Raw genomic sequence first — 20,731 nt, 5'->3', positions numbered from 1 at the left:
GGGGGGGGGTTAAATTAGGAAACAAAGGACTCCTGCCATATGCAAATCCTATTTAAGGGTTGGGAGTGAGGTAATCCAGGTCATCAGTTCTCACCTGCTACCCCACCCAAGATGACTGCTGGAAACAACTAAGACTGATCAGGGGGAAAGAACTGGGCCCAGGCTGGAAGGGCATCTGGCCTGTGAAAAAGATTATTAGAACCATATTTAGGGTGAGAACTCACATGTAACTAGGTTCTTTAGTGTATTAAGCTTAGTTTGCGTGCTCTGTTTTATTTTCTTAGTAATCTGCCTTGTTCTGTGTGGACATCTGGGTGCTGTGGCAAGCCTCTTAAGATGAGCCTTCCCAGAGCGGATCACTGTCTTTCTGTGGAAGTGGGTGTGGCCCTGCCTGTGTGCTTGCCTGGAAAAGGTTAGGGAGCCTATCCCACCTAGACCAGGTGAAAAGGGGGCCTAGGCTGGCACAGTAGTCTGACTCAGTGATCCACAGCCCCATTTGGCCTGGGCGCCCCATACACTTCATGGGGAGAGTTTAGGCACTGAAAATGGGATCCACAGAAGCCAGCAAACTGAATGGCGAGCCGCCTCAGCTAGCTAATAGGAAATGCCGAGGAGAGGGGTGTGGCCTTGTGATAAATGAAGGGGGGGGTATTAGCCTTGACGGGGGTGGGGGGTGGGAACTGTGAGTGTGGGTGGGAGAAAGATTACTGCGTGACACTAGAGCACAGGTGTCAGCTATCCACCAATCCCTGGTGGACCCCAAATTCATCACCCAGAGGCCCAAGTGACAGTGCAACCCTTTAAGGCCAACTCTTTTAACTCGCCCACAGCCAAGTTGCCTGTCCAGTACAAGGGCTGGTCAGGAATATGGACTATGACGATTATCCCATTCCCATGCTGCTGGGAGAAGACTTAGCCAACCAACTGAGGCTAACAAAAAGGGTGGGGATGGTCACCCACAGCCAGGCTAAACAGGCCTCCACACCTAACTCCATTCCTGAGCCTCCAAAGGTGATGAAACCAGACCCCAGACCAGAGTCTATGGCAGTGGTTGTAGATCCAGTTCCTGAGACCCAGCCAGAACCAGCCCAAGGATCGGAACTGGTGGAGCTGTCAGCACCAGAGCCTGTGCTTGCAACCGCACCAGAGTCAGGGGAGCCAACACCAAAGGGTGCCATAGAGCCTGCACCTGCAGCAGCTGCTAAACCAGTGCAAGAAGCTCAACTGGAGCCTGTGCACCAGTGGAAAGCAGCTCAGTCAATGGAGACACCCCCATCACAGGCATTGCTTCCAGTAGCACCAAGCCCAATCCACAACCCAGCGAGGAAAAAACGGTTACTCACCTTTTTGTAACTGTTGTTCTTCGAGATGTATTGTTCATGTCCATTCCAAGCAGGTGTGTGCGCGCCGCGTGCACACCAGCCGGAAGATTTTACTATAGCAGCGTCCATAGGGTCGGCTTTGGCGCCCCCTGGAGTGGCGCCTTCATGGCGCTGTATATAGGGGCCAGCCGACCCGCCACCCTCTCATTTCCTTCTTGCTGACACTCCGACAGAGGGGCAGGAGGGTGGGTATTGGAATGGACATGAACAACACATCTTGAAGAACAACAGTTACAAAAAGGTGAGTAACCGTTTTTTCTTCTTCGAGTGATTGTTCATGTCCATTCCAAGCAGGTGACTCACAAGCCTGAACCTAGGCGGTGGGGTCGGAGGTCACTGCAGACTGGAGTACTGCGCGGCCAAAGGCTGCATCATCTCTGGCCTGGTGCGTGATGGCATATGTGCCGTAAAAGTGTGGATTGAGGACCACGTGGCCGCTCTACATATTTCCTGCATCACGACCTGGGCCAGGAACACAGCGGAAGAGGCCTGTGCTCTTGTGGAGTGGGCTGTGATAGGCGGGGCTGGAATGTTAGCCCGACTGTAGCATTCCTGGATGCAGGTTTTGATCCAAGAGGAGATCCGCTGTGAAGAGACCGGGAGCCCCTTCATCCTGTTGGCCACGGCAACAAAAAGTTGGGTTGATTTTCTGAAGCGTCTTGTCCTTTCAATGTAGAATGCGAGGGCCCTGTGAACGTCCAGGGAATGCAGCCTATGCTCCTTAGCCGAGGAGTGCGGTTTCGGATAGAACACCGGGAGAAAAATGTCTTGACCCATGTGAAATGGGGAAACCACCTTAGGAAGGAACGCTGGGTGCGGCCTGAGTTGGACCTTGTCTTTGTGGAAGACGGTGTATGGAGGTTCAGATGTCAGTGCCCTGAGTTCCGACACCCTCCGGCTGATGTGATAGCCACCAAGAACGTGACCTTATATGAAAGATATAACAGCGAGCATGAAGCCAGCGGCTCGAACGGGGGCCCTGTGAGGACGGGCAGGGACAGGTTGACGAATGTGCGGTAACAACCCTTGAGGAAGCGACCAATGAGTGGGTCCGCAAACACTGAGGTACCCCCCGCTCCAGGGTGGAATGCCAAGATTGCAGCAAGGTGTACTCGAACCGAAGACCGGGAGAGTCCCAGGTGTCTCAGATGTAGCAAATAGTCCAATATGAGAGGGACCGGGGCAAGCAAGGGAGACTGACCCCGTTGTGTGGCCCAGAGGGAGAAGCGCTTCCACTTGGCCAAGTATGTGGTCCTTGTTGAGGGCTTCCTGCTACCAAGAAGGACCTGCCTGACCTGGTGCGAGCATTGCATCTCCACGGGGTTTAGCCATGGAGCATCCAGGCTGTGAGGTGGAGCGACTCCAGGTTCGGGTGACGCAGGCAACCCCAATCCTGTGTGATCAAGTCCGGGAGTAGGGGCAACCTGAGGGGTACCCGTGTAGACATATGCAGGAGCGACGTGTACCAGTGCTGGCGCGGCCACGCCGGCGCTATCAGGATGACACGAGCGTGATCTCTGCAGGCCTTGAGGATTACTCTGTGAACCATAGGAATCGGGGGGGAAAGGCGTAAAATAACCCGTCTGCCCAAGAAAGGAGGAAGGCATCCGTTAGAGACCCCGGATTGCGCCCCATGAGGGAGCAGAATTGGCGACACTTCCTGTTCTCTCTGGAGGCAAACAGGTCCACCTGGGGATGACCCCAGAGCCGGAAAATTGAGAGTACTATATCCCAGCGGATAGACCACTCGTGACCTTGGAACGAGCGGCTGAGGACATCTGCAAGCCCGTTCTGCATCCCCGGGAGGTAGGATGCTGTCAGGTGAATTACGTTCTGTACGCAAAAGTCCCATAATGCGAGGGCTTCCCGGCACAGGGGAGAGGAGCGAGCACCACCCTGTTTGTTGATATAGAACATTGTTGGAGTGTTGTCCGTGAGGACAGAAACGCACCTGCCCGCCAGCTGGGATTTGAAGGCTACGCATGCGAGGCGCACCGCTCGTAATTCCCTGACATTGATGTGTAACGAAAGGTCTTCCCATGACCAGGCCTTGGGTCCTAAGGTCGCCCAGATGTGCACCCCATCCCACATCCGATGCGTCCATTACCAGGGATAGGGAGGGCTCGGGGCCGACGAAAGGCACTCCTGTGCAGACCTCCCGCGGGTCGAGCCACCATTGGAGGGAGTCCAACAGTGGCTGAGGTAGCGTCACCACTGATTCTAGGGAGTCCCTGCCCGGCCGATACACCCCTGCCAACAGGACTGGAGCGGACACAGTCTGAATCTGGCGTGGCTCACCACATAGGTACATGCCGCCATGTGCCCTAGCAACTTGAGGCAATTTCTTGCTGTGGTGGTCGGGTAACGTTGGAGGCCGAGAATAATGTTGGATATAGTCTGGAACCTGGCCTGTGAGAGGTATGCTCTGGCGTGTGTCGAGTCCAGAACTGCCCCTATAAATTCGATTCTTTGGGTTGGAGAAAGTGTGGACTTGGCCTCGTTCAGTAAGAGGCCGAGCTCGAGGAAGGTCTGCCTGATGAAGACCACCTGAGCCTCCACCTGTGCCTTGGCACAGCCCTTGATGAGCCAATCGTCCAGGTAGGGAAACACCTGAAGGCTGCCACGACTGCCATGCACTTTGTGAAGATCCTTGGGGCTGCTGACAGTCCAAAAGGAAGAACCGTAAACTGTAGATGGGCGTTGCCCACGACAAATCTGAGGTAACGCCTGTGCTGAGGGATTATTGCAATGTGAAAGTATGCGTCCTTTAAGTCGAGGGCGGCATACCAGTCTCCTGGATCCATGGAAGGTATGATGGAGGACAGGGAGACCATGCAGAACTTGAGCTTCTTTACAAACTTGTTGAGACGCCGCAAGTCCAGAATAGGTCTGAGGCCCCCTTTCACTTTCGGTATTAGGAAATAATGGGAATAGAAGCCCCTGCCCCTGAGCTCCTGAGGAACCTCCTCTACTGCCCCTGCTGCGAGGAGGGACTGCACTTCCTGAATTAGAAGTTGCTCGTGAGAGGGGTCCCTGAAGAGGGACGGGGAGGGGGGCTGGTGGGGCAGGAGGGAGGAGAACTGGATAGAATATCCCCTCTCTACTGTGCAAAGCACCCAACTGTCCGATGTGATCCAGGCCCACGCACGATAGAAGGGGGACAGACGTGACGAAAAGGTAAGGTAGGATCCAGAGTTCTGACCGGTAGGTCGTCCTCGACCGGGCCATCAAAATGGTGGTCTAGGCCCCTGTGGAGGCCTTGGTTGGGCAGATGACTGGCCGGAGGGCTGCTGTTGTTGCCTCCTTCTGCCTGTCCTTGCCCTTCTGCGTAATGCGTCCGCGTGATTTTGAGGCTGGTATGGCTGTGGGGCCTGTGGCGGCCTGAACTGCCTACGCTGAGTGACCGGGGTGTGTAGGCCTAGTGAGCGAAGGGTAGCCCATGAATCCTTTAGGCTATGTAGCCTCTTATCCGTCTTCTCCGAGAAGAGCATGGGCCCTTCGAAGGGGAGGTCTTGGATTGTCTGTTGGACCTCATGTGGGAGGCCTGAAACTTGAAGCCAGGCTCCCCGCCTCATGACCAGACCAGTCGCCAGCGTGCGTGAGGCTGAATTGGCCACGTCCAAGGCTGCCTGGAGGGAAGCTCGAGTAATCAATTTTCCCTCCTCGACCAGGGCTGAAAACTCAGTTCGCGATTCCTGGGGAAGGAGTTCCGCGAACCTAGACAAAACCAAACACGTGTTGTGTCCATACCGGCTCACTATGGCCTGCTGATTGGCTATGCGCAACTGCAGACCCCCTGTCGAATACACCTTTCGCCCTAACAGGTCCAATCTCTTGGCCTCTCTATTTTTTGGCGTAGCTCCCTGGAACCTTTGGCGTTCCCTCTGGTTGGCCGCATCTACTACTAGGGAGTTCGGGGGAGGGTGTGTATAAAGATGTTCATAGCCCTTGGATGGAACAAAATATCGCCTCTCAGTCCTTTCAGCTGTGGGGGCCAATGAGGCTGGCGTCTGCCACAAAGTGCAGGTTGTATCCGCAATGGTCTTTATGAGAGGCAGGGCCACCCTGGATGGGCCCGACAGGGTCAGGATGTCCACCACTGGATCAGTATCCACCTCGATTTCCTCCGTTTGGATTGAGAGGCTCTGGGCTGCTCGAGTAAGCAGCTGTTGGAGGATCCTATTGTCCTCTAGAGCCGGTGCTGCTGACGTTCCCGCCGCTGACGTTCCCGCCACTGCCTCATCCGACGAGGAAGAGGAGGAGATCCTCTGAAGAGGGCCTTCTTCTATACCCTCTACCTCTACCAGGGCCTGCAGCACATGGTATTCAGGCTGCGCGGCCGGTGCGGGTTCAGGATGCGGCACTGCGGCCGGTACCGGGGTCGACACCGAGCGACGAGGCATGCTGGGCGGTGCCTGCGGCGTTGGGAGCATGGTCCCTGCCGGTGCCTGACTAGGCGGTGCCGTGTCCCATTGTGGCACACTCCTGTCAGACGGTGGTGCCAGTGGTGGGGACATCAGCGGCAGGGCCACCGACGTCGAGGAGACTGATGCGGCCCGTGAGTGGGGTCCATACGCCTGACCCACTGACTTGTGGTAGGCCCATGGCGTCCAGAACGGCCACTGGGGGGGGGGGGGGGGGGCCCCTGGTGGGGCCCGCGCGGGGGGGGGGGGGGGGCGCTCCCCCGGGGGGGTGATCGTCTGCTCCTCGATCTATTGGAGCGGTACGAGTCCGCCGCCGAGTCAGAGGTCTCCGAGTACGAGGACATAGAAGGGGCGGTTTGCCCCGAGATTGTAACTGGGGTCGAGCGGAATCCAGAGGTTCTCTCCACCGGTGCGGCAAAGCCGGCACCGGGAGGCTCAAGAGGTCTGAGGCAGCCTCAAACGCCTCTGGTGTCGATGGGAGGCGCACTTCCTCTATAATGTCTGGGGATCTAGGCCTGTCCGGACTCAACCGTACCCTCTTCGGGGCGGGAGTCAACGGGATAGCAGAATGGGTCTGCGGCGCGGCCTGTCCGCAGCACTCGTGGACGGCGCTGGCCCCTTAGGGTCCTGGTGGGGGGGAATGTTCTCTCACCGGCCTCTTCTTTTTAACCGGCACTGGCGATGGTGAACGATGTCTCACCGAGGCCGATTTCTTGTGCGCCAGCTCTCTCCGGTGCTGGGCTTTGGAGGCTTTGGGCTCACGACTTATCGCCAGTGCCGGGGCACTGCGCACCGAGGATGAAGTGCTGGGTGCCGGATCGGCAGGCCCAGGGTCCGATTGTGGCCACAGGGCCGCTTCCATTAGGAGGACTTTAAGTCTCTGCTCTCTATCTTTGAGAGTCCTGGGGCGAAATACCCTGCAGATACTGCACCTGTCTCTTTGGTGGCTCTCCCCGAGGCACCTTAAGCACGAAGAGTGCGGATCACTCTTAAACATGAATTTCCCGCAGTCCCTGCAGAATTTGAACCCTGGGGACCCGGGCATGCCCCAGTGGGGTGACGAAAACGTTGCGGGGAAAAAAACCCCAACAACTATCTATCTAAACTAACTCTAAACTAACCAACTGACTAACTATTTACAACTAAGACGGAACACTGCCATGATCGCTGAAAAGCAAGCGAAGTTCCAGCTAGCCGTCACCGGCGATAAGAAGGAACTGAAGGGGTGGAGGGTCGGCTGGCCCCTATATACAGCGCCATGAAGGCGCCACTCCAGGGGGCGCCGAAGCCGACCCTACGGACGCTGCTATAGTAAAATCTTCCGGCTGGCGTGCACGTGGCGCGCACACACCTGCTTGGAATGGACATGAACAATCACTCGAAGAAGAACTAATGTCTCCAGCATCAAGGGAGCAATTCCAGGCAGAGCAGGAAGCGGATGAGAGACTCAAGGGACCTTGGACAGCGGCACGGAACGACCCACCAGCTCTTCTAATAGGTCCAGGTTTGTTGTAGAAGGAGGATTCTTGTATAAGGAAACCCTTTCTGGTGGGCACAAGGAGGACTGGCTTCCTCAGAGACAGTTGGTAGTTCCAACTAAGTATAGGGAAAAGCTCTTGAGCTTAGCCCACGATCACCCTAGTGGCCATGCTGGGGTGAATAGGACCAAAGACCATTTGGAAAAGTCATTCCACTGGGAGGGAATGGGCAAAGATGTTTCTACCTATGTCCGGTCTTGTGAGGTGTGCCAGAGGGTGGGAAAGCACGAAGACCAGGTCAAGGCCCCTCTCCAGCCGCTCCCCATAATTGAGGTTCCATTTCAGCACGTAGCTGTGGATATTCTGGGTCCTTTCCCTAAGAAGACACCCAGAGGAAAGCTGTACATACTGACTGTGATGTTGCACTCCATATGTTTATGGAAATATGCTTATAAGTATAAATATAACCTAATTGGAATATGCTTTGTGCTAGATATGCCATGTAACATATCTTTGCAAAGGTTATGATCTACTGAATATATTCATCCTATATGTATGATTTGTATATCTGAAGTTATGAGCATTGGCTCTATGCTTGTATTTGAAGTGTTTGCTGTAGGAAACTACATTAGCCTTTTTCCAGTCATCCGGGACCTCGCCCGATCACCATGAGTTTCCCAATTTGTAATGTGTGGGCATCAGATCTGGACAGGTCAGGCTTAACAAAGCTCTGGCTGGGATGATTTAGTTGGGGATTAGGTCCTGCTTTGAGCAGGGGGGTGGACTAGATGACCTCCTGAGGTCCCTTCCAACCCTATGATTCTATGAAACACATAAGGGAGGTTTGGCCAATATATTGTGAAGGGGCTATTCAAGTAATTAGGAGTACTTAACTAACAATGGATTTTGGGAGACGGAAATCCACATCTGAGCTTTCCTGGGAATGTTCAAACTAACATGTAAACAATGGCATCGACCTGCAAAAAGCTGAAGCATTCATGGGCATGTGACTTGCCCAGTTGGCTACAAACTCCATCTTGTTGCTGTGATTTTTGCACAGAAGAACAAAGGGGTTTCTGCCCACAAGAGAGAGAATATAAAAGGCCATGGAAGCCTCTTCATTTTTGTCTTCAGCTGGCTCAAGAGATGGCCTCTCCACTCCAAAGAGATGCCTGAAAGAAACTGGAACAAAGAACTGTAACTACGGGGATGTGAGTGATTGCTGGACCTAGGCCATAAACTACAATGTTGGTCTTAAAAGTATTGTACCTGAGATAACATCTAGCATGAGAAGTTAGTATTTGTAACTAGATCCTTAGTGTATTAAGTTAGCCTTGCGTGTTTTGCTTTATTTTGCTTGGTAACTTACTTTGTTCTGTCTGTTATTACTTGGAACCACTTAAATCCTACTTTTTATACTTAATAAAATCACTTTTGCTTATTAATTAACCGAGAATAAGCAATTAATACCTGGGGGAGCAAACAGCTATCAGTGTAATAGAGGGTGGACAATTTATGAGTAAGAGTAAAACGGATTTATTTGGGGTTTGGATCCCATTGGGAGCTGGGTGTCTGGGTGCTAGAGACAGGAGCACTTGCTAAGCTGTTTTCAGTTAAGTCTGCAGGTTTGGGGGTGTGGGTCAGACCCAGGGCCTGTGTCGCAGCAGATTAGCGTATCTGGCTCAAGACAGGGTTCTGGAGTCCCAAGCAGGCAGGGAAAACGGGCTCAGAGTTAGTCACAAAACACCAGGTGACCGTCCCAAGGGGGTCTTTGTGATCAAACCCATCACATCGCGAGTTTCAAATGAGGCTCAAAGAAGCAGAAGCAGCCAGGGAGGAAGCTGCTCACAAAAGAGCCATGGAGTTAAAAGACAAAGAGCTTGAAGCCCAGCAAGATGCTCAGGAGGAGAAGGAAAGAGAGAGGCAGCTAGCCCTGGAATTAAAAGACAGAGAAATACAGGCCCAGATTGAGACCCAGAAGCATGAACTGGCTGTAATGGAGTGAAAGAGACAAAACACTTCAGCAGCTGGCTCCACTTCCCCAAAAATCCACAAATGGGAGCAGTTATGTCCACAGTATGATGAATCCAGTGATATTGCTGAATATTTCATCACCTTTGAGAGACTGTGCACTCTCCATGCAATTCCTGGAGATCAAAAAATGACTACTTTAGTTGCAAAATTGACTGAGAGCTCTGGACATATTCAATAAGATGCCTATTGATACTTCAAACTATGATAAATTTAAGGAACTGGTTTTAAAACAGTTTCAGATTTCACCTGAAACCTACAGGGTTAAATTCAGGAGTCTTAAGAGGGGATCTGGATTGACTAATGTGGCTTATGTAAATGAAATGAGAGATTTGTTGGACAAGTGGGTGAGGCATTACAAGCCTGGAAGAAATGTGTGATTTAGTTACTCAGGAACAGTTCCTGAATATGTGGAGTGATGATGTAAAACAGTATTTGTGGGACAAAAAGGTGAATGAGGTGGGGGAATTAGCTGGGTTTTCAGACTCTTACAAGCAGTCACAAGATGGAATTAAACATAAACCAGTGGCAGAAAGATACAGGGTTGGTGGAAAGCAGAATCACCGTTTTACCCCTGGGAAAAAGGAGGCTGGGCATTCATCTCCCCATATCCCTCTTACTTGTCCCAAGTCTCCTGTACGAGCAGAGGAGCCCAAAAGGTGCTATCATTGTAAGTCCACTGAGCACCTGAGGAATAAATGTCCTTGGCTGAGTGGAAACAGGCAGCAGGTAACATAGAATCATAGAATATCAGGGTTGGAAGGGACCTCAGGAGGTCATCTAGTCCAACTCTCTGCTCAAAGCAGGACCAATCCTCAACTAAATCATCCCAGCCAGGGCTTTGACGAGCTTCACCTTAAAAACCCCTAAGGAAGGAGATTCCACCACCTCCCTAGGTAACCTGTTCCAGTGCTTCACCACCCTCCTAGTGAAAAAGTTTTTCCTAATATCCAACCTACTGCAACTTGAGACCATTACTCCTTGTTCTGTCATCTGGTACCACTGAGAACAGTCTAGGATCCATCCTCTTTGGAACCCCCTTTCAGGTAGTCGAAAGTAGCTATAAAATCCCCCCTCATTCTTCTCTTCTGCAGACTAAATAATCCCAGTTCCTCAGCCTCTCCTCATAAGTAATGTGCTCCAGCTCCCTAATCATTCTTTTTTTTTTTTTGCCCTCTGCTGGACTCCCTCCAATTTGTCCATATCCTTTGCGTAGTGGGGGGGCCAAAACTGGATGCAATACTCCAGATGTGGCCTCACCAGTGCTGAATAGAGGGGAATAATCACTTCACTTGATCTGCTGGCAATGCTCTTACTAATGCAGTTCAATATGCCGTTAGCCTTCTTGGCAACAAGGACACACTGCTGACTCATATCCAGCTTCTCATCCACTCTGTGGAGAAAGAAGTGGTTCGGGATTATTTAGAAAAGCTCGTCCAGCGCATAAGGGAGGCAGGATTAACCGTTAGGGCCAAAAATGTCAAATAGGCCTAAACAGGGTAATGTGCCTTGGACGCCAGGTGGGTCAAGGAACTATCAACTCCCTACAGGCTAAGGTAAATGCTATCCAAAATTAGCCAGTCCCTCAGTCAAAGAAGCAGGTCCAATCCTTCTTGGGCTTGGCCGAGTATTACAGACGATTTGTACCACACTACAGCCAAACTGCCACCCCACTGACCGACCTAACCAGGAAAAAAACAGCCAAATGCAGTTCAGTGGACTGAGAAGTGTCAGAAAGCCTTTAACCAGCTTAAGCAGCCCTTACGTCTGACCCTGGACTAAGGGCCCCAGACTTCGATCAACCTTTTGTTGTAACCACAGATGGGTCCGAGCATGGTGTAGGAGCTGTTTTAATGCAGGAAGGACCAGATCAACAATTCCATCCTGTCGTGTTTCTCAGCAATAAACTTTCTGAGAGGGAAAGCCACTCGTCAGTCTCAGAAAAAGAATGTTACACCATTGTGTATGGTCTGGAGAAGCTACGCCCATACATTTGGGGATCGCGTTTCCATCTGCAGACTGACCGTGCTGCACTGAAGTGGCCTCACACACTCAAGGAGACGAACAAAAAACCTTCAGTGGAGTTTAGCTCTTCAAGACTTTGATTTTGAAATACAACACATTTCAGGAGCCTCTAACAAAGTGGCTCCGGGGAAGGTTTCCCAGAATCAGCTGGGTAAAAATGTCCCTGTATTCTGTCATTGTAGTCCTTAAAATGTGGAAAATACTGTTTAGTTCTTCATGTAATTAGTAGTAAAATTAGAGGTGCATGTATCTTATTAACTCTGTTTTCCTAAACCTCCAGGAAGAAATCCCAGCCGTGTGGACCTGACCTGAACCAGGCTGTCCAACACCGTCTCTGATTTGGGGGTAGCGTGATAAATGGGGGGGGGGTGTGATAAATGAAGTGGTGGGGTAGCTCTCTTTTATGGATATCCAGTAGCTACAAAACCCCTCTTAGTAACTGTTCTCTAATTGCTCTACCTGTAAAGGGTTAAAGTCTCACTGCTATGCATAGGTAAAAGGAAAGTACCTGGCCAAAAGAGCCTAGAGGGAGGCTAGAACTTTTTAAAATTGAAAAAAGACCCCCTTTTGTCTGTCTGTTGTTTTCCCAGGGAGAGGCGGACAGGGCATAGCTATGCTATAAGAAGCTTGGGCCAGATATGAAAAATCATCAGTATCATACCTAGAAACTAATCATTTAAAACCCCAGATATGTAAGTAGATCAGGAAATGTCTAGGAAGACGTCATTAGGTTTATCCCTTTTATTTTGTTGGGGCTTGTGGATTCCTCTGTGCTAACCCCAGGTGCTTTTGTTTTGCTTGTAACCTTTAAGCTGGACCTCAAGAAAGCTATTCTTGGTGCTTAATTCTTGTAGTTGCTCTTTTAAACTCTAGCAATAGCCTGAGTTCCCAGATGTATTTTCTTTCTTTTTTTATTAATAAATTTTACCTTTTTTAAGAACAGAATTGGATTTTTGTGTCTGAAGAGGTTTGTGCACATTGTTTAATTAGCTGGTGCCAATAGCTGATTTCCCTTTTTCCCCCCCTTCTTTCTCAGCTCTTCCCTGGGGGGGGGATGAAAGGACTTGAGGGTACCTCACAGGAAGGAATTCCCAAGTGCACCTTCCTGGGCTCTCAAAGGGATTCTGCACTTGGGTGGTGGCAGCATCTACCAATCCAAGGTCAGAGAAAAGCTGTAACCTTGGGAGTTTAATACAAGCCTGGAGTGGCCAGTATTAATTTTTAGAATCCTTGCGGGCCCCACTTCTGCACTCAAAGTGCCAGAGTGGGGAATTAGCTTTGACAGGCCTAAGCCCCGCTCTTTAAAGGGACTTAGGGAGGCACAATCCCAGCTGAGGACCTTCTGCTGGACTCAGGCATCAGCGGTCAGCACAGCCTTTCCTGGCACAAATGCAGCAGGAGGAGCTGGGTATCCATTGCTGAGCTCTGGCCTGGTCTGTCTGGCAGGGCAGCAGGCCTGCTGTCCCACAGGCTGGTGGGGGGCTCTGAAGTGAGAATGCAGTCAGATTGGGCACAAGTCCCCAAAGTGCCACCTACCTGTTTCTCAGCATGAGCAGGGACTTCATTAGCAATCCCCCGGCAGATCCTTCAATCAGATTCTCACTAAGTAGATTCCCCTGTGGCTCTGGTCTCCTCCACCCCCCTCACTCGAGTCAAGTTCGATCCTGCCCCATTTTCCTGATCTTGTCCTTCCCATCTAATTTACTCCCGGCCGCCAGACACTCAGCACAGTGAGAGCCAGCAGCGACTCTTGTGACAGTCTGTCCCTCTATGTTCACCCTTTTTAAAGACTATGATAAATTTTGTAAAAAGTATGCCTTGCGAGATATCCTTTGAAAACTCATACTTTGTTGTGACACACACTTTTCCAAGACAATAATGATCAGCATTGTATGTAAGTTATGAGATTCTACTGTATGATGTTTCTGAGACGTTCCAAGTCCAGGAAAACAACCACAAACCAGTTCCTCAGAGACAAATGGCAAACTGATGCCTCAGCCAGATGTCAACAGAATCAAATGGACCATCACCTGGCTAAGTGGCCATTCTTTAGCAGGAAAGAGAATGTGGGTAAAAATTTACATTTTGACAAAGGAACAGCTTGAGATTCCTGCCCAAACAAACTTTCTGTCGCCTGAACCTCAGTTGGAGGTGGTTTTCAAAAAAAGAGAGCTATAAGAAAGGGGAATGGACACCTCAAAATACTTCTTCCTTTCTCTCTGCTCATGGCATCAGCAACAGTTGAAAGACATGGAAAGTAACACTGAACTGGAGGAGGGATCCTCTGAGGTCCTATTGTAATTTTTGCACAAAAAATACACTAGCGTCTTCACTAGAAATCCAGATTTTGCGCTGAAACTGAGCAGTTTCAGCACAAAAATAAAACCACCCCAACGAGAGTCTTTTTGCTTTTTGCGCTGATTCTTTTGCGCAGATGTGCCAGTGAAGACTCTTGATTGCTTTTACTGGTCTAATTGCCCTCCAGAGCTGTCCCACAATGCAGAGTGGGAATGGCCGATCTTTGAAACTCAGCAGTCCTGCCTGCACGTAGGCGCCCCTCCCCTTTAGCTCCGTTCTGACAGCTGGTGCTGTCACTGCTCTGGAACACAAAACAAATCATTATTGTGGAATGCTCCTGCTGCTTCCCACAATGCAAACAGAGGCAGGCAGACAGAATGTGTTGTGCAGAGTCAGGGAGGGAGGGGGGGGCTGGGGGTGGGGGTCTCCCCCCCCCCGCTTTAGGACTGGTTGCTTCCGGCGACTGTCTCACTCACACACACACACACACATCCACCCCTGCCATAATAATGATTTGCTTTGTATCCCGGAGCAGTGCATAGTGGGATAGCTACCACAGTGCACTCCTCTCATCTGCAATGCAAGTGCTGCATATGTAAACACACTCTGACACCTGTGGAAAACAATGTGAACACAAACCAGTGCTTTTCTTTTAGCGCTTTTCTATCACCGACAAAACTGTCAGCAAAAAAACTCTGCAAGTGTAGACATAGCCTTACCTTCTGTCAGTTTGCCTGCTTGTTCTGCAGCTCCTCCTGGCAGGATTTTGGAGAACATGCTCTCTCCATCCACCCCAGGCTGTCCAGCTGCTGCCCCAGTGGGTGGGGGAGCCCCTTCTGGCTTCTGACCCACTTTAATACCTGCCAGGGAATATATAGAGCCATAGTAAGGAGGAGAACCCAGCCACAGCCCCTCCCCGGCACGGGCAGCACCTATGTGACTTATTAGAGCTGGGGCCAGAGCCCAGGTGCTTTCAGCTGCCAGGAGACTGTGGCATGACTGATACAGATTAGGGCAGGCTGCTTTTGGGCACCTTCTGCACATCTGCTTCCCTGACTGGGGGATGCCAACCCACCCTGGGTCAGTGCTAGGGTTACCATATTTGAACTTTCAAAAAAGAGGACACTCCGGGGGGGGGGGTGTAGCCCCGCCCCCTAGCCACTCCCTCCCAATTCCCGCTCCCCTGACTGCCCCCCACAGAACCCCCAACCCATCCAACCCTCCCTGCTCCTTGTCCCCTGATCGCCCCTTCCCGGGACCCCTGCCCCTAATCACCCCCCGGGACCCCACCCCTTATCTAAGCCTCCCTTATCTTTGTCCCCAACTGCCCCCTCCTGAGACCCCCCCACCCTACCTGTCCCCTGACTGTTCTGACTCCTAGCCACACCCCTGCCCCCGCCAGATCCCCGGGACTCCCACGCCTATCCAACCGCTGCCTGTTCCCTGACTGCCCCCCCTCCCCCCGAACCTCCAACCCATCTAACCCTCCCTGTCCCCTGACTGCCCCAATCCCTCTCCACACCCCTGCCCCCTGACAGGCCACCTGTAGCGGCACAAACAGCTCCTGCTCCCGTTTTGCTACAGGCGTGCTGAAGCTGCAGCGGGGGAGGGGCGTTTGCTGCCTGAGCGGCTCAATCCGGCGCGGCTGCCCTGTCAGCCGCTTTTGGGTCTTTAGATAGCCGTCCGGGGGGAAATCCCGGACATTTTTAGCTTTTTACAAATTCCCCCCGGACGGCCCCGGACGGCTATTTAAAGACCCAAAAGCCGGACATGTCCAGGGAAACCCGGACGGATGGTAACCCTAGTCAGTGTTGACCCCTCTCCTGCCCTGAGGACCATGACCGCCCAGTGCTAGGCTGGGGATCTGGCCCCATTCCATAGCCTGCCAAGGGCGGGACGCATTTATTTCCAGGCCCTGAGTGATCTCAGCCTCTGAATGCTGTGACGTGCTAGGGAGGGATAAAAGTGGATCTTCTCTTTGGAGAGATCAGGCAGCCATGGCCCTAGCGAACACAGCTGGTGCCTGGTTGCTCCTTCAGTGCCAAGGGCACTGCCAGCCAGCATGGGCGCAGGTGGCCTGGCAGGGCCCAATGTGTCGATCTGGCTCACTGACCTGCTGCAGTCTTTCCCAGTGGCTGTGCTTGGGGCGCTCTCCTGTGCGGTGGTGGCACTTTTGTGGTGGGTTTGAGCATATCCACCTGATCCGCTTTTGGCTGTAACATGAAATGCATATTTCAGAATTCCCCTGGTCTCTCTGTGCATGGGTGGGCAGGTGAATAGGGCATGGGGCTGGCAGAACAGCAGTCCCAGTGGCATGGGGCACATCAGTAAGCGCCAGCAGAAAATCCAGCCCTCGCACCAGGCCAAAGACTATATCAACCCAGGATCACGCATGTTGCCTCCTGGGAAACCCAGCCAGACACCCCCCAGCTCCCAGCCACACACATGCACATCTCCTCCCACACACAAAGGCCTGCCTTGCAAGCCAGCCTGGCTCCCCAAGGCAATCGCCCAGCCTCTGTCATCCCTCGCAATTCACAGCCGACGCCACCCAGTCAGCTGCTCCCTCCTCTGCACTTCCTCAGAGGGCAGGCGCTGGGCCTGGCTCAGGAGGTAGCTGGTCGGGGGGAGGCCTATGCACCAGTCTGGGGGCATGGATTGTCTGCCCAGCTCCCCAATCTCATCTGCTCCCCCCACCCCCTACCCCAAATCCTTGCTTCCTTCACATGGCCCCTCCCATCTGTTCTCTCTCCTGATCCCCACATTCCCCACTCCCTCCTCCCTGGCTCCCCCCAGCCCTCCGATCTTCCCCAGTCTCATCTCTCCCTTATGCCCTCCATGCTCAGCTGGCTGCGCTGGAGAATGGAAATAGCCGGCAGACCTGAGCAGTGCCATTGGCTCATTGTGCTGTAAGGCAGTTGGCTTGTCCTGGCCAAGTGGGGGGAGGGGAGGCGGTAGCTCTGGGTGTGTTTAACTGGACAACTGGAGCCTGAAGTCAGGCAATAAAGGGTGAAATTGAGGGATTTTATTCCTGCTCTTAGTGCTGATCTTGGCACAGCCTCAGCTCTGCCGCTTCCCTGAGATCTCCATAATTTAACTCCTTTCCTGCTGTGGCACATCCTAATTGTCTCCTGTGCGACAGAACACATCAGCTACCTAGCAGCCGGGGGCCCTCCTCACTGCACGATGTACTCCTCTGTGCTGCTGTGGACTGGGGGAGCTCATGACAGTGCACGGCCTGTGCCTTGGGATGCACCAGGGGCTCCCAGTCTCTGCCTCCTTCCTGTGCAACCAGATCCTCCCAGGGTGCCATCCCCAGTGCTGCAGGACAAACCATCAGCCAGGCACCTGCTGTGTAAGTGATGAACCAATGGCCAAAGAGCATGTGCACTTACTAGCCCTATTTGGTGACTGCCTGGCTGTGCAGGGAGGGTTGACTGGGGCTTCCCGACATGCTGGGATTGGATGGGTTGTTGTTGCGGTGGCCGAGAAGAGGGTAGTCCTTGAGCCCCTGGCTGCTGCTGCAGCCTAGCTTGCTGCTGCTGCTGCTCCTTCTGTGGCTGAGGAGGTTGCTGCAAAGGGCCTGCTTGTTGTTGTGGAGACTGCCTGGCTGATGGCTGCTGCTGCCTGGATGGCAGCTGCTGTTGCCCGGATTGCTGCTGTCTTGTTTGCGGCTGCTGCTGAGAATGGTGCAGCAAAGGCTCTCCTTTCGGCTGTTGGGGCAGTGGCCCATGCTCCGCTTGCCGTTGGGATTTCTGGGACTCTGAGGTATGGTGGTAGCTGGACGGCTGCTGGGACTGCTGCGAGTACTCTGCTGAGCTGGAGGGGAAAGCTGTCTGGGCTCTCATGTCTGACTGCTGAGCCTTCTTCTGGGCAGATGGCTGCATGTGTGTGCGGGCTTCATGACGGCCCTGGTCTCGGGCATGCTGCTTGGATGTCCTCTTGGCCTGTTCATCACTCGGGTGGCGGGAAGCGGCTGAGTGCCTTCCATACTCTCCATGGTGCCGGTGGTCTTTGGAAGAAGAGTGACGTGCCTGAGAATAGTCATCGTGCTGCCACAGGTCTTCATCTGGAGGCTCATCGTAATCATGAAAGGTGTGTTTGATGGGAGGTCTCTTCTGGGAGGAGAAGTGGCCAGTGTAGTGCCTTACCCGCTCTGAGCGAGCTTCCCTGGGCTTATCAAACCAGTCTGTCTCCTCCTGACCCAAATGATAGGCTTCAGAAACCAAACACAGAGCACAGTCAGTCTCTCGGTCCCGAGGTGGGAGCATATCCCACACGGAAGCCATGCAATGAGATAAAAGAATGCAAGCAGCTTATCACATTCATCTGGGACACATCATAGACCCCTCCCCAACAAATACAACACATCGTTACATGCAGCAGGCACTGAACACTAACATGCTACCACCAGACACCCGGAACATGCAGTGGAACAAGGGAGAAAGGCACATGGTACGCAAACGCAGGCTGTGAGACTGTCTTTGCAAATGACCCGTAGGAGCATGCTCTGGGGTATGTCACCACAGGTAACTGTTACCTTCACTGTCTGAAACAACACAATGTGAATCATCCATGATGTAACCTTCTTCATGCTTGTAAGAGTGGTTCCTTGGCACATCTTTGATATGTTCTTGCACATCAGGCAACGAGTGGCTGGAGCAGAACTGGGAACAGCTGTCCCCAGAGGACTGAGGGAGAGGTCCACCTGAGGAGCGGGACACACCCACAGACTTTCCTAAAGGGCTGATGGGACTTTCCTCTTCCGATGTCTGTGTACGAATCGAAGGCCGCCCACGAGTCTGACTCATACTAAGGGAAGATGGTTTGGAGCTTCCTTTCTGAGGCTTCTCCATGCACTCTCTCTCATAGGACTTGCTTCTGCTGCTGGCATCGCGGCTTGATGTTTTTTCTGTCCCATAACCAGACGATCTAGATCTGCTTCCAGTGCTGTATGCTCGATCGTCCTCTTCCGTCATATCCCTGCTGGACATGCCATAGTATTTCTGCTGCTCATACACGTTCTTCTTGAGGCCATAGGTGATCTCGTCCTGAAGCTTCTTTGCCCTGGATGCCACATTGCTGCTGCTGATAGACGTAGTCACTGTGTAGGAGGCCAGGTCCGACTCCACATCTTTGGCTTCTTCTATGGGGGAGAATTTGGAGATCTTTTGCTCCATGCCTTGTTTCCTGTGTTTACTGCGTTTGGACGAGATGACAGCAGGAGCCAGGTTTTTGGAGGAATGCTTCTGCATCCCCAGTCCAGAGCCATGCTTGTCTGAGCGTGTGGAGTGCCGATAATCGTCCCCGTAATAGGAGCAGGGGCCACTGGAGCTGCCTGACATCCTGCCATTGCTCTCCATGCCCCTGTGGTAGCTGTTCTTCCCCCGATGGTCAGCACCATGCTGATCATACATATCCTCCTCTGACTCCTCCTCTGCTTTGGAGTAGCAGCAAGTTCTGCTGGAGCCTTCCGTCTCCACCAGCTCACTCTTCTCTTTGATCTGGCGGCCAGTGCTGCTCTGCACCTGCATCTCCCCCTTGTGGCTGTCTGCCGCAGTGCTCTCTTTGGTCAGCTCACTGATGTCCTCGATCATCACATAGTTGCGGGGAATGTTCTGCTCCAGGTTTGCGTACAGAGAATCTGAAGAGTAACTGGCTGAGGGGCTTTGCACGGCATTGCTCTGGTCAGCTGGACTGGCCTCTGGGGCCTTGTGCTGGGCATAGCTGCCGGTCACTGTCGTGGGGCTGTAAGTAACTTCTGGGGCTGCTGAGGAGATCACCACGGTGGGATTTCCAATCACTTCATAATTGGTGGGGATCTTTTGTTCCAAGTCTGCTAGTGATGTCTGCCGTGGCTTCTGGTGCATGGCGTGCACATCTGCCTGTGTTTGGAAGAGGGCACTCTGTGCCGGCTGTGAGGGCGGCTGATTGGGATATGTGGTCTGAGCTTGGTAGTGATGAGGTGGCCGAAAGCCTTGATGGCTCTGCAAGCCCAGCTGGGGCTGGTAACCAGTGCTGGGAGGGAAGCTGTGTGTCTGATATGTACCTTGGGAGGGGGAGGCGGGGAGCTGACCAGCCTGGAAGCCATTCTGAGATGTGCCACTGCTGACCACAGGGTAATGGGGGGGCTGGAGCCGTGTTTGCTGGAAGGCGGCAGGGCCTGGTAGGGCTGCTGGGTATGGGTAGGGGGCGTAGGAGGAGGCTGATGTGTACTGCGTGCTGGAGAAGTCAGCATAATGGTTAGTGGGGGCAGTGCTGGGCCTGCTGAGCAGACTGCTGCCCTCATAGCTGGAGAGGCGTAAATTGTTCAGCTCACTATCAGACATGTAGTCCCGGTTCTCACCTAGGCATCTCAGGTAAGGGTAATCCCGCCCTCCCCTCTCCTTCAGAAGAGACTCCTTCCTCTGAGTAATGCCCAGCTCCAAGTACTTCAGCTTGGCATCGATCTCCTTCTCTTCCTCATCCAGCTCTGCTTGCTTCTTCCGCAGCTTCGTGGACTCATGCTCCACCAGCTTCAGGTCACGGTCGATGTCTCTGAGAAGGCTGGCTTTGGTTACCTGAGTGGCCTGCTCTCCTACCCCCTTCTGCATGAAGCTGGGCAAGTACAGCTGGGAGTGGGCTTGGCTGGCCAGGGGCAGGTGAGCTTCCTCCGGAGGGGGGCTGGGCAGTGTCCGCTTCACCTTCCGCATCAGAGTGTTTGACTGCAAAGCAGAGATCTAGAAAACAATTGAAACTGGCATTAATCCTAGACACCGGGAGCGCTGCAACTCCCTCGGGATAATGGTGAGGTAAGAACTCTGTCCTGCCGTAGTGTCTTTCAGCAGAGTTTATCGAAGTGCTTAAACGTTCATTTCTTAAGCCTCGGCATATCCCCATGTTATCAATGCAGTCAGTGGAGAAATGGGGAAACTGAGATACAGGGACAGGCCACGACCTGCCCAATATCACAGAGTGAGAGTGAGCACTGGAAATAGAGTCCAAGAGGCCTGACTCCTCATCCCCTGCTTCCCTCAGTGGGAAATGAACAGCTGCCCAGTGCTCATGGCTGTGTGGTGGAGTGGGCAAGGCACTTAACTACAATCCTGAAGGT

General features: G+C 52.8%; 1 protein-coding gene across 1 annotated transcript; it reads right to left on the bottom strand.

Moving 5' to 3' along the window:
- Positions 1–5,132: 5,132 nt before the first annotated feature.
- On the bottom strand, positions 5,133–20,357 carry LOC113409097 (protein bassoon-like; the record flags this gene model as incomplete). Its single annotated transcript, XM_026662689.2, has 4 exons — positions 5,133–6,004; positions 6,459–6,768; positions 17,176–17,854; positions 18,179–20,357. Coding segments are annotated over 4 exons (4,040 nt in total), but the record flags the coding sequence as incomplete, so codon positions are not given.
- Between the last annotated feature and the right edge of the window lie 374 nt (positions 20,358–20,731).

This window comes from Terrapene carolina, unplaced genomic scaffold, assembly GCF_002925995.2.
Source record: "Terrapene carolina triunguis isolate 2854851 unplaced genomic scaffold, T_m_triunguis-2.0 Scaffold29532, whole genome shotgun sequence".
Taxonomy (NCBI): Eukaryota; Metazoa; Chordata; order Testudines; family Emydidae; genus Terrapene; species Terrapene triunguis.
Note: the sequence above shows the minus strand (reverse complement) of the source record. Positions and strands in the feature narration are given on the sequence as shown.